This window comes from Rhinolophus sinicus, linkage group LG11, assembly GCF_036562045.2.
Source record: "Rhinolophus sinicus isolate RSC01 linkage group LG11, ASM3656204v1, whole genome shotgun sequence".
Taxonomy (NCBI): domain Eukaryota; kingdom Metazoa; phylum Chordata; class Mammalia; order Chiroptera; family Rhinolophidae; genus Rhinolophus; species Rhinolophus sinicus.
Window position 1 is genome coordinate 28,245,744 of NC_133760.1, and position 13,749 is coordinate 28,259,492.

The following is a 13,749-nucleotide window of genomic DNA, read 5'->3' on the forward strand; positions in this document are numbered from 1 at the left end:
CTATAGTGGTTTCCACATCATGTTATCTCACAGCAGTCCTGTGAAGGGGTTGGTGTAAATGGTACCATTTCATTGTGCAAAGAAAGCCCAGGGCCATGTAGCTAGTTAGTGGCAGAACTGAAACTAAATCCCAGTTCTTTTACTGCAGCGGCCACTCTACTGCCACTTTGCTGTGCAGATGTTTTGTGGTTACCAGACAAGAGTCAGTCAATAAATAAGTGTGTAGGACATTTGACATCTCCAGCTTAGAATAACCTCTCTTTTCCGTACTGGTTCCCTCTCTTGCAGACAGAAGACATCCGTCTGGAACCAGATCTGCATGAGGCCTGTAAGAGTGACATCAAGAACTATTGTTCCACAGTGCAATATGGCAATGCTCAGGTAACGTCTTGTTGTTATTTTTTAATTATAAAAGTAATGTTAAGGTAACATTTTAATAATTAATTCTTTGCTGGTGGGATAGGCTTCCTCACACCCTATCCAGCCTAATCATCTCTTCAGCTACACCAGACTTTTCCCAAAGTTCTTCACCTGCATTCCTCTTTGTCTCCTGTTTATTCTCTTCCTTCCTTCAGGTTACCTTGTCTACCTAATAACCTCTTAATGATCCTTCAAATGCCTCCTCCTCTCTATAGCTTTCCCAACACCCTGCACCTCCAAAATTAATTATTCCCTCACTGTGTTCCAGTTGCACAGAAGTTCTTAACTAAAGGTCACACAAGGATCACCTAGGAAGTTTTTTTAAATACATGAAACAGGGCCCTACCCAGAATCATCAGGAATGAAGAGCAAGCGATTTTTTATTTTTTTATTTTTTTAATGTTCTCCCAGTGATTCAGCTACCTCTTCTAGTTCAAGGCGCTCTCACAGTGCTTTCCTGTGAGATAATGGTTTCACTGTCTTCTTGTATCTACTGCTTCTGATGCAAAGTCTTATGTCAATCTGATTCTCCTATCTGTGCAGTGAAACTCTCTTTGCGTTTTCTCCTTATCATTAATCATCCGTAATTTCACTTTGATTTAATTAGGTATGGGTTTTTGATTGCTTTATTCTGGTTGTCTCTTTCAGTCTCAGAATTCATATCTTTCTTCAGTTTTCATTTCTAAGACCTGTAATTGGTTCTTTTCATAACTACCTATTTTTAATTTTTGTTTACCATTTCCTCCTTTATTGTTCTGAGGGTATTAAATATATGTTTTAGTTGCTTGATTACTTTTTTGCACTCAGATATTTGGTGATTCTTGGTTGTCCTTTGAAGATTTCATAGACATTTTGTGACTATGCTGTAGCCCTAACTTCTACAGCTTCCCATCTGCTTCCTTCATCACTTACAGATGGAAGGGGAGATTTCGGGATATACTTAATTCACTATCTTAAAATCTATCCTATGGACTTTATGCTTGTTTCCACTCATCTTCTTTATTGTAGTTATGTGTTTCTATAAGTTTGCCCTGTGAGACTGTATTCAGCAGGGGTGAGGACTGGGTCTAATTCATACCTGGCATCTAATGCTGTATTCTCACGTGGTAAGTGGTGAGTTAGACTGATCGTCTTAGCTTGTGCCTATTGCCTAGTCAGGGTTATCACTCTAGGGAAGGGCAGAGAGCCACGTGTGCTCCAGAGGGAATCTTGACAAGGAACGGCTCTAGACGGCAAAACAAACCAGGAATCCTGAGATGGTTTCCTTCCCTTTAGAGTTTAGTACAGCCTGCTATTCATCCATTATTCTTATTCAGTTTGGTTTGCTACTAGCTCTGAAGTTGTAAATCTATAAATGTAATTCTCCTTGGGGAGGAAGACCTGATTCCTATTACCTAGGAATTAGCAATGGAAGGTATTTGGATAGAAAAATGGGAGATGCACTAAAATCTGAATGCTTCGGTCAAACTACATGGATTATCAATCCCAGATACACCCCTTAACTTGACCATAACTGTTACACCCTAGATTATTGAATGTCTGAAAGAAAACAAGAAGCAGCTAAGTACCCGTTGCCACCAGAAAGTTTTTAAGCTGCAGGAGACAGAAATGATGGACCCAGAGCTAGATTATACGCTCATGAGAGTCTGCAAACAGATGATAAAGGTAAGGGGTCCAAACCCAAGGGTTGAGCACAGGGTAAGTAAAATTACCAGCATAAACTTCTTTAAATGTCAGAACAAATTCATGTAATCTTCCCATTTCAACCTCTTTATACGGCTAAGATGTTCTCAAAGTCTGGTCCCAAACCAGCAGCATCAGCATACCTAGGAACCTACAAATTCTCGGGCTCCACCCCAGATCTCCTGAAGCAGAAACTCTGGGCGTGGAGTTTAACAAGCCCTCCAGTTGATTCTGATGCATGCTCAAGTTTGAGAGCCACTGAGCTAAGATAACTGACCTCACTTTGACCTAGGCCACCAGTAAATAGGTATCCAATGAGTAAATGATTGGTCGTGGGGGCATTGAGTGCTTGCTGACTGAGAAAGCCACCATCAGATGTCCTAGTCATCCGTCCCCCGCAATCGAAAGGCTTGTCTGTAAGTTCTTTTGCTTCATTCACTTCTGCAGTGAACATTCTCTCTGCAGCAGGGCTGATGATAGCCGAGGTGTCAGGCACTGGGTTGATCCGTATATACAAACACATTAAACTTAAGGTTCTGACCCCTTATTTCAGCTTCTCTTTAAAATAAAATGCTACTTTTCACCCTATCAAGTAAGTCCCAAAGAGTACTATGGAAGTTAGAAGTCTCTTTAGCTGGGCCTGGTAGAATTGAGTCCTCTATAAAAGTGGAAGCGTCAGGCTCTGATTTGAGGGAATTTTTTGAGGTAAGATTTCTGTCACTTTATTAAAAAATCAATCAGCAATCCACATCCCCATATGAAGATGTCAGTAGACTATAATCAACAGATAGAGATGGAGTTTAACTCTAGTCCAAAATGGAGCTCTGACTTCAAGGACACTAGCAAGTGTACAGGGGCTAGCCCTGTAGTTAAGGGATGAACCGGGCGGGTCCTTTCCACACTTCCTGTTCACATTGGTTAGTGGGGAATTCCTAAGTCTCCCATTGGGATGGGGTAGATAGGGCTTGACGGCTACATGGCCACCTGGTCCATTGTTATATTCATGCTTAAATAACATTTAAGCTCATGAGATGCCCTGTAATGTAACATAGCATGAAGGTAGGGAATCAATGCTATGCCAAGTAGGAAACAGTGAGGTGAGAGAAAGAAGTGTAAGAACTACAATGGAGAATAGGTAAGGAACAGGGAACTTGAGGCCGAGTGCTTAGCCTTTCTCTTGTACCAAGTGATACCTTCAAACTTCTGCTGTCATAAGCTCCTCAATAAGAGTGATACAGGTGATGGTAATTGCCATATTTGGATAGCTTTTTTTAATAAAACTTTGATTCTTTGCAGAGGTTCTGTCCAGAAGCAGATTCCAAAACCATGCTGCAATGCCTGAAGCAAAATAAAAACAGCGAATTGATGGATCCCAAATGCAAACAGATGATAACCAAGCGCCAGATTACCCAGAACACAGGTAACGTCTCAGCGTGGTTTTCCTGGTTCCATGCTTAAATAGAGTGAAGTGGGCATGTACTTACTTAACTGAACTATAGGGGCTTTGTTGCTTGGGAATTTTAAGGGAGAGCCTGGATGTAAGCAAAATGACTTACTCCTTCCTTGAATAGTACCCAGAAGAACGGAATGAAAGTCATGGGAAAGAAGAGGCTGAAAAAATAGAAAACTACTGTTGAAGGACGTACAATAAAAATCAGGGCTAGAGTTCTTGAAAATTCTAGAGATTTAATAAAACTTCTTCCATGTGGCAGAATATATGGGTAATCTGTTTTAGAACAGAGGAGTTGCAAGACCTGGTACTCAATGGACAAGGTGAGTTGGCTGTTTTGTTGTCAGTATTTTCATGAACAGCTGGTATGTGAAAGGTTGCTGATGTCTGCTTGGTTTTTGTGAAAACTGCTTAAAATATTGGTCTCCTAAGACCCTGCAGAGCTGCTGCAGATGAGAAGGATTTCTGAGGGTCACCACATCTACACTTGCACCAAATTTGATTAGAAACAATATAGTGAGGGCTCGGTAAACATTTAGTGAATAAACAAATCAGTGTTTTATTTGTGGTCATTGATTTAATACACCCCTTTTTGGAAGGTGGATCTCTAAAAAATTGTGAATCCAGTTGGAATATTTTCTCATGTACTTATTTTCTGCCCTAGATTACCGCTTAAACCCTGTGCTGAGGAAAGCCTGTAAAGCTGACATTCCTAAGTTCTGTCACGGGATCCTGACCAAGGCCAAGGATGATTCGGAGCTAGAAGGTCAAGTCATCTCTTGCCTCAAGCTGAGATATGCTGACCAGGTAAACTGGCCTGGGCTCTCCACATAGGTGTACTTATGTAGCCACCGCTATTCCTGGCAGTTTTTATTTTGGAAGTTCCTTAACTTGCTCCTACTTTCCCAAAGCCTTTTCCCCAAGCCAGGGGCCAAATAAAAAGTTGAAGTTGTCTAATAGGCGGACATATTTTCCTTTTGTCACGTACAGCGCCTCTCTTCAGACTGCGAAGACCAGATCCAGATTATTATCCAGGAGTCTGCTCTGGATTACCGACTCGATCCTCAGCTCCAGCTGCACTGCTCAGATGAGGTAGGATTTGGGGATGAAACTGCTTGTGAACTGAGCTGGTCAGAGGAGGTTTTATTGGAGAAAAGTTCTTTACTCTTTCCCTAAGCCCTGACTCCAGGCTTAATTGAAGTCCCATCTTCTAGGCTCTCCATTGTCTGAATTCCTGGTTCTCTGTAACACTGAATTAGACTTGGCACCAGCCCTGTCACTATACAATGTTGGTTCCGTATTTCTCTATTAAGAGCATTCTCTTACTATATCTACATATAGTTTGTTCTTCCCTTCTCCATACTCTGATTGTCAACCCAGAACACCCCTAAGACTTGTCAGAAAGCTAGAATATCTCCCATTATAGCTCTAAAGAAGTGCCTGTCCTTGGAAATTATTTGATCTCCTAGCTAGAAAAGGCCATGTGGAGAACCTTGTTCAACATGGGTGAGCTTTTGGGGATCATGGCTCAAAATATTTCAAAGAAGCTTACTCAGAGCTGTTCAAAGAAGGTTAAATTTTTAGTCTGTGTTGTAGGCTGTGTTTCAGAACGTGTGTGTGTGTGTGTGTGTGTGTATTTCTAAGTTGTGAGTCTGGGTTGACCCTGAACCTCCTTAAATGTCAAGCATTTGCTTTTAGTATTTTACGTAGCTGTAAAACCTTCCTCCTGTGGAATCGAGGAGTAAGTAGCCTTTGTGACCAGTCCTGAGATAATCTGACTCAAGTCTTAGGGTTGACAACATAAAGATACGTGCACTGACTTTGTGTCAGTCCTTATGAAAGGAAACAGAGTTTGGCTTCTCGTTCTGGAGGGAGGGAAGTGAAATCCACCAGAAATCTGTTTGAGAAGAGCCCCAAGCACTTGTGTGGGAGGATCACCGTATTGGCCTATTACAGTGACCAAAGTTCCTGGTGAGAACAGGGTGGCCTTGTTTTTTGTGTGTCTCCTGAACAGATCTCCAATCTATGTGCTGAAGAAGCAGCAGCCCAGGAGCAGACAGGTCAAGTAGAGGAGTGTCTCAAAGTTAACCTGCTCAAAATCAAAACGGAAATGTGTAAAAGGGTAATCACCATCAATCACCATTTTCCCCCCACTTGCTTTTCTCTCCTTTTGCCTTTTAATGCTATAGTCTGCATTTTTAGTAATAAAATCTAAACCTTCCTTCTTAGAATTCTATGTTCCCTCTTACCAAACTTTAGTTTGGTTCTTGACCATTAATCATCTATAACTTAAATATTCTTTTACATGTACTAATTATTTGTGAATGTCTCATTTCCATGACTAAACCATTGTTTAAAGGGCACTCTGAATGCAATACCAACGCCAAATGTCAATTCCAATATTACCATTAAGTGTACTACTGCATTCATAAAAATCAATGAAACTAAAAATTTAATTCATTTCAGAAACATCAATAAAAACAAATTTATCAAAATATGACAGCTAAGCATACATTATCTTGCAAAATTGAAAATCGAATAATATATTTGATCTTTTTTTAAGAAGCTTTATCTTATTTTGAAAAGTGTTCAGTGATGTCCTTGGTGAGTCAATGTGAATACTGTATGCAAATATTTTCATCTGCTAGAAATGTTTCTAGTTTCTCATGATCTGAGTTCACTAAAAGCTAAATATAGTTATTTTCCTTTACCATCAAATGGTCCCATCTAACTTTAAGGAGGACTTTTTGAACAATATTTGAGTTTTGTTTTGGGGGAGTTTTTTTTTTTATTGTTGTTGTTTTACAGGGACTACAGTCTTTCTATTGAGAGCAAACTAATTTTTATTTAAGAAAGCATTTCCAGCCTGTCTTTACTTCCTGTAATTTCATCATGTGTAATTGGAGGGTCTGCAGAGTTGGTTTCAGTTCTATTATGTTTATATGTCTCTCGTTCAGAACTTTTTAAAATTCAAATAAGAATTATTCTTGCAGTAACATTATGCTCTGTCAATTCTTTTTTCCTTTTGAGGATAAGGAAGGTAAAGTGAAACATTTTGCAGATATTTACCTTTGTTTGGGAATTTTCATATAGCATATTACTCTGATTTTCAAATATCACATTTTCACACTTCTTAAAATAACAGAATAACTATCACACCAATACTAATATTTAATATTTAATAATACAGCATACCAGAATGCCAAAAACCCAAGTCTGATCTTACAATCACCTGCTTTGCTTAGCAAACAGCTTTGCATATACTAGCTCCCCAAGTGTATTCATTGAATTAAATTGAATGCTAAAGATCTGTATTCTTTGCATCATCACCACTTACTGCCTATCTCGGAATAGGCTCTATCGTTAACCCTCAGCCTTCCCTCCTTGACTTTTTTGTTTGTATCTAAAGTATTTGCAGACAACAGACCTGATGCATTTCCTCTGTAAAAGCTCTCTCTGTGATGATGTTCCCTTCCTAGGAAGTGTTAAACATGCTGAAGGAAAGCAAAGCAGACATCTTTGTGGACCCAGTTCTTCATACAGCTTGTGCCCTGGACATTAAACACCACTGTGCTGCCATAACCCCCGGCCGAGGGCGTCGTAAGTCACTGTATTCACTCTGATCCTGTCTGAACTGTCTTAGGAGGAGCAAAGCCTTTCTCTGAGGCATCAATTGCAGCTACTCTGGGAGCCTGTTTGATGCTGGAACTAGGCCTTTGTGGCAAAATAAACTTAGGACTAATCCTGCAAGTTTGAACTGATCTAACTGTGACCTGTCAGAATCCTAAGCCGTCGTATGGCCCTCTTCCCCAGCTTGTCCAACCTGGAACAGTTTCATCAGCTTCCCCTGTGGCCACATTGGGCTCAATACACAGGCTCTATGTGAGGTAGAACCTGGGCAGGTGTAAAGTTGTTTCTGAGTCATGCGTGCCCAGTAAAAATAAGAGATTTTAAGAGAGACTCTGGACAGCTGACCTTGGAAGTTAAATATCATTATTCTCTGTGTTAGATCTTGGATCAAGTTTCCTAGAATGGGTTTAACTTTGTTTAGCCTACAGATCTGAATTCTCTGGTGGTTAGATACCCTTCTCCCCAACCTTACAGAAATTCTTCTGTATGGTTTCAGATTCTTTATATCCCTTCCCTTCCACAGAAATGTCCTGCCTCATGGAGGCCCTGGAGGATAAGCGGGTGAGGCTACAACCTGAGTGCAAAAAACGCCTCAATGACCGGATTGAAATGTGGAGTTATGCAGCAAAGGTAATGACCAAGACAATCTCCTGAAGTGGCCATCTCTTCTGTCAGTTTCCCAATCTCTTCAGGATACTTCACTGGTCTTCTTGTCCTTGTGAGACTGGCTGTCAGTGCATTTGAAAAATCTGTCCGTGTACCGCTAAGCTCCTTGGCCGTCCATGAGCCTGGAGCCACTATGCATATGGAGTCCCTTTGCATTGGTCTGTGTCTGCAAGGCTTTGCCCGGACCGTGCTTTCGGCCCTCAGTTGCCCATAGTCCACCACTACAAAGGGAGCCACCCAAAGGAAGGATGACTTAAGCCAACCATGTAAAGCGAAACTACGCGTAGACATCATTCCATGGGAAAAGGAAGAAATCCAGCCACTCCTGTCTTCTAGCTTGTTTTTTTAATTTTACACAGTCTGTAGGAGAAGAGTATGTATGTGAGACTGGTCCTCAGCTAGCCTGGAACATAGAGAGTAATAGGATGCAGAAAGACATCAGAACTACACTAGTGAAAGTGTGTGGTACCAGGCAGACTTGGGCTAGGGCAAGTTTCCTACAAAAATCAGCCTCAGTGAGAAGAATGATAACAGTTCTTCTCATGTAGGCATTGCTTTGTAGTTTACAAATTACTTTGAAGGCTATATTATTGTCATTTAAACCTTGAAACCCTACAAGGTAAGTAGAATGATTATTTCCCCACTTTATGGTAAAGGGAAACCGTGGCTTTAGAAATTATGACTTGCCCAAGGTGAAAAAGTCAAATTTCTAGATCCACGCTCTTTGTATCTACCTGCTCTGGGATAGACATTCCTTAGATGAAGAGAGTGAACACAAGAGTTTCCCCCCCTTCTTGACCAGTTCCTCATGTCACCCATGTGCTTAAAGGTCAAAGGTAACTGGCAAACGGGAAAGACCACAGAAAGTGTTCATACCTAGCTAGACATGATGGGTCAGGGACCATAGCTGTCAAAATAGCGAGCACGCCTCTCGCCCCTTCTTCCAAGGGGACAAAGTCAGCTTTGAGGCCCTTGGTTAGAAGAGGCAGCAGAGACACTAAATTAGTCTTCTTTCCTCACGGGTTTCTACTTTTGAGCTATTGAGCATTGCTTCAGGGTGATTCCACGGCTTGTTTTGTGTTGGCAAATGTTGACATTGAATTCAAATTAATGTGAAGCCTCCTGCTCTGTTCTGTGTACACGGGGATGAGCATAGCAGCAACCCAGACATCTCTGGGCCAGCACCTCTCAGGCACCCAGGCTAAGGTGAGACTCAAAAGAACAGGCTCGCGTGCATCTGGGGAACCTTTGCCATAGCAGGCTACCACAGAGGTGCATTTGAGAAAGCAGTGAGGGAAATTGAGGATGAAGACTGGTTACATTGTAATGTCCACAATGGGAAGTCTGTTCAGTCCACGTTCAGTCATGTTTGCACTTTGGTTTGATGTAAGGGAATGCTTATGATATAATGGTGAGTGAACACAAGTCAAGACACAGAATTAGCATACAGCACAATTTCAATTTTTTTTAAAAGGGAGCAAACATGATGAAGAAAATAAATCAGAATACGTAAGAACCTGTGACCGTGTGCAATCTACTAAACCACCTCCACCGCTTGGGCTTCTGGGTCTTCATCTATAATACGGGAGTAATAAAATCTACTTGCGAGGATTGGTGTGAGGACTAAATGATTGCTAACACGTTGAGCCCTTTGCCAGGGTCCAGTCCTCAATGTGAGGGCTATTCCTTGGTTGGTGGTGATCAGAGGCTCTGATGAGACTCTTCCTCTTTGGATTTGTGTTTTCTAATCTTGTGCAGTAGATATATATCATATCACGATCAGGAAGAAGATTTGTAACTCTGTGTTTGACTTTCTTGTCCCTTGCCCTCTCTCTCCAAAAGAAATGGTGTCAATGAAAGTAGGAATTGAGGGGGGACGAGTTCGAGCCAGCACCGCCCCCAGCCCAGTTCTCTCGCAGAGGGTGATACTGCTGTGTGTCATTCCAGGTAGCCCCGGCAGATGGCTTCTCTGACCTCGCCATGCAAGTGATGACATCCCCGTCAAAGAACTACATTCTCTCTGTGATCAGTGGGAGCATCTGTATATTGTTCCTGATCGGCCTGATGTGTGGACGTATCACCAAACGAGTGACACGCGAGCTCAAGGACAGGTAGAGCTACCTTGACCACCAAAGGAACCACCTGTCCAGTGCCCAGTTTGTACAGCCCTCCTGTATAGCATACCCACTCACTTCGTCCTTCTCAGAGGTGGCACCAACACCCATGGTAGAGCAGCAGCAGGTATGCACTGCATTGTCCCATCTCAGACTCGCCCGTGTCCGTGGTGTCTCCCTCCCTTCGATCATCTGTGCAGCATCCACAGCTGGCCACTTGGGTTATCGCCTTTGTTGGCAAACTTGGGTTTACCTGCCTGTAGAAAAGTCTCTCTCATACCAATGGAACAACCAGTACTTCCAGAATCAACTCACCTGACCTGCAACTCAAATGAATTTTTAAAAAAAAAACAAAAAACAAAAAAAAACACCAAAAAAAAGAAATTTTTAAAGAAAGAAAAAAATGTATATAGTAACACATCTCCTCCAGGCTTGATTTGGGCAGTGGGGTTATTTCTTCTGTGTGACTGTGTAAAACAAAGGCAGGACATTAGAGGGGAAACACCCCCCCCCCAATATGCTATAACTGGGATGTCTTGCTCATTTCTCAAAAGCACCTTTGGGTCATGCTGTGCCATGGACTTCACCAGCCTGCTTTGGGTCCTCTTTTCTTCTGCTGAAACGTGATGCCGTCTAGTTCCCACCCTAATAGAGCCACTGCTGGTCAAGACCCCAAGGCTATGGGTATTTCTGTGATCTCCTAACCTCAGTGAAATAAAGCATGAGCCTCCTTAGGCCAAGGGCAGACGGGTTGGGGAGGAGAACCAAAAATGTGAGACGCTGGTCAGTCCACTGATGTGCATCAAGAGGCTGTCCCCTGAGTCCCAGGCAGCAGGATCCCAGGCTAGTGCAGGGCTCAATGGCACTGGGAATGACCCCGCTGGGGTAGCAGTAGCTCCAGAAGTCCTACCAGGAGGAAGTGACTGGCAGGGAGGGGGCTCAGGACAGGAAGGAGGAGCAAGGGATTGATTCACTTTGCTTTATTTTTCAAGCAACAATGCAGGTCAGAGATAATGGCTTATAAAGATTTAGCATGGTCTCGGTGTGATTGGCAGTCCCACCTGATCTTTCTGCAGGCCCAAGGCCGCCTTCCCAGACAAACTCTTTTCTGCCTCTACGTGGAGAGGGCATGGAAAGTTACTACATTAAAATATGGAGGATTTTCTCCGTTTTTTTCCCCCCCTTTTTGTCCATTTGCTTCATACACCCACTGTAGGAGGCATTAGCTAAATGTTGTACTTTGGTGATTCATCAGTCTTTCCAGAGTCTGAGCTTAATGGAAGCAACATTCCTGGCAATCCTCCCTCGGCCTCCAATCTGGAGGTGACAGGCTCGGAGTCTAAAGAGGGAGGCGTGCAGGCATCCTGGTTCTACCTGGCACACCTGGTCTTGAGTTTGGGGCAGAGTCACAGTGGCTGCACGAGAGGGCGGTGTGTACAGTAGCCGTTATATTTATATAATATATATTTTATTAACCTGTTAGATGTCCACAAAGTATTATAAATCACGTGCCTAAAACTGTCTGCATAGACCATGGCGCCCTTCCTTGCTCTGCCCCTCCTTTGCCACCGTCCTTGTGTGCCGCCGGACCTACGTAACGTTTTTCTTTCCTGAAATGTGTTCAATACAAAGTGCGTCAGTTTGTGGATCAGTTGATCCAACGTACTCCTTGTCTAATCTGACTGATGTATATTTGAATACTGTGGTTTTCTTTTTCTTTCTTTTCTCTTTGCTGCCCTTCCTGGAGGCAGTGGGTTCCAGAAGCCAGCTGTATATCCCCGCAGCCTAGAGTACTGCAAGCCACAAGGGGAGCCACTAAGTTGTTAATCCCCTCAGTCCTGCTCTTAGGGTCTTCCTGATTCTCAGCAGCTGCCCTGAGATTCTTCATCCCATAAAACTTGAAACTTGGAGTCCAAGCAGCACCCCCCACCACCACCGCTGTGGGAACTGAACTGAGCTGGTCCCGGCCGTCCACCTCCAGGGGTTCCCACCTGGATGGTGTGAACTACTGTGGCTTGGGGTTGAGAAGCAGGGATGTTCTCTAAATGCAGGCCCCCACTGAGGTGTCGGGTGTGGTTCACAGGATAGGATGAATGTTCACCTTTTGACGACGGGAGGGGGGTACCATTCTCATCTCTGCAGTCTCCCCCTAATATAGGTAAAACTTCACAGTTTAATCTGTCGTGATATTTCTGTTCTTTCTGAACTCAGAACCAATCCCATTCATTGTCTGCAGCAAATCTGAAAGTTTGGAAAGGAGTTTGATTCTTGAAACATTTGTCACTTTTAGAAATGGTCAGAATAGAAGAGATAACTGCCAGTATCTTCAATTGCTTGTTGCCAGAAAGCATTTCCCCATCCTACTTGGAATAGTTTTATATGACTGGTTCTTGAGAGTCCAAGCAGTGTCCTGAGCAGTTTTCTACGTCCTAGAGTTCCAGCCCCATCTGAACCTGCAGCCCGTGGTATCTATTCTGCACTGCATTAGGTACAACAAAACAGGTGCTGGGGCACCACTGCTCATAGGCCTCATGGTTCAGCCATGAGTAAATCAGTACTCGAGAACTAGTCAAGAAGAAGACACCAGGGCCCAAGTGGAGGAGCTGATGACAGACTTTGGCATTTATCTCTTCTCTAAGCAGCAGGTAGAGTTTTTTGCCAGGGCCAAGGCTCAGGCACTTGCTGGAAATCACAGTAGCCAGGTGACGCTCCTGGCCGTTTAGCTGTCCCCAGTGTCTCAGGGACCCCACTTCTGAGTGCTCCACAACACCCCAGAGGCCCAGGAGGTCGGTCTCCTGGGCTGGAGGCACTGCGTGTGAGAAATCAGAGATCTGGTCCAAATGTAAGGGACGAGACTGACTGCTCCCTGTCCCAGAGCATCATCTCCCGAGATGGAGACCCTGGGAGTGAGACCACCCTGGTGCGTCCCTGGCCTTCCTCTACTATCGCTGCTGTCCCAAGGGAAACCTGCTGGCAAGAGACACCAACATGGGAGCCATAGCAAAGGCGTGAGTCCTCTGCTTTCCCTGGAGGCCCTCTGCCAGTTCTGTAGATCCACTCAGCTCGTTCTGAGCCAGTGCATCCTTAGAAACTAGGGGAATTCTAGTATAGTGAGGGGTGTTGGCTTGAATTCACTGCAGGCCTTTGGCGATCTCACATCCTGCACTTACTCTTCTGGGGGACAGTGAGCAGTTCTGCCAGTGGGGAGAGGGAGATTCTGCTTTCCTAGAAGATGCAACAGAAAATTACGATGAGGTCTCATCTCTTCCCATTTCCTGAGATCATGTAATAGAAGAATCCAGTGGTAAAGAGGCCTGTAGCATCCATTTACATTTTATTGGACAAAATGAAAAGGGAGTTATATGCTGACTTCCTCTGCCTTCCTAAGAGGAGACTTCTGGAAATGTCTCCCATCTTCCCCACCCCCAGGCTGTGATACTACTTCCAGCCCAAAGATCCCCTCTGTAGTGAGTCTTGGGGAGAGTTAGATTGCTTCGTGGGGCCTCCTTTCTTAGCTGGCCTCAAGCTCCTCTGAGAAAAGACCTTTGCTTCCCATTTCTTCCCGCCCCCACCAAAAAATAAATGTTCTTTACATATAACTTATTCTAAGTAATCAGATATGGAGAAGGAAGCTAGAATAGGGACCCTTGGTAGCCAGCCAGCCCAGCCTGACACATTCACCCTAAATTTTGGCCATAGAACAAAAAGAAGTATATGGCTTTTTGAATGATGTGCATTTTGGTTTGTTTACTTGTATTTCAGATTCTTGTGAATGTGAAAAACCTC

The 13,749-nt window shown here is 43.4% G+C and overlaps 1 protein-coding gene across 1 annotated transcript in view; it reads left to right on the top strand.

The window, feature by feature from the left end:
- GLG1 (golgi glycoprotein 1) overlaps positions 1 to 10,367 on the top strand; it is a 99,556-nt gene extending 89,189 nt beyond the window's left edge. The window contains exons 18-26 of the mRNA XM_019710346.2: positions 289 to 381; positions 1,948 to 2,085; positions 3,400 to 3,523; positions 4,218 to 4,360; positions 4,544 to 4,645; positions 5,568 to 5,675; positions 7,033 to 7,153; positions 7,707 to 7,813; positions 9,797 to 10,367. Of these exons, the coding sequence (XP_019565905.2) occupies positions 289 to 381; positions 1,948 to 2,085; positions 3,400 to 3,523; positions 4,218 to 4,360; positions 4,544 to 4,645; positions 5,568 to 5,675; positions 7,033 to 7,153; positions 7,707 to 7,813; positions 9,797 to 9,964 (1,104 nt within the window). The 3' untranslated portion in view covers positions 9,965 to 10,367. The remainder of the gene's footprint in view (positions 1 to 288; positions 382 to 1,947; positions 2,086 to 3,399; positions 3,524 to 4,217; positions 4,361 to 4,543; positions 4,646 to 5,567; positions 5,676 to 7,032; positions 7,154 to 7,706; positions 7,814 to 9,796) is intronic.
- The last annotated feature ends 3,382 nt before the right edge of the window (positions 10,368 to 13,749 follow it).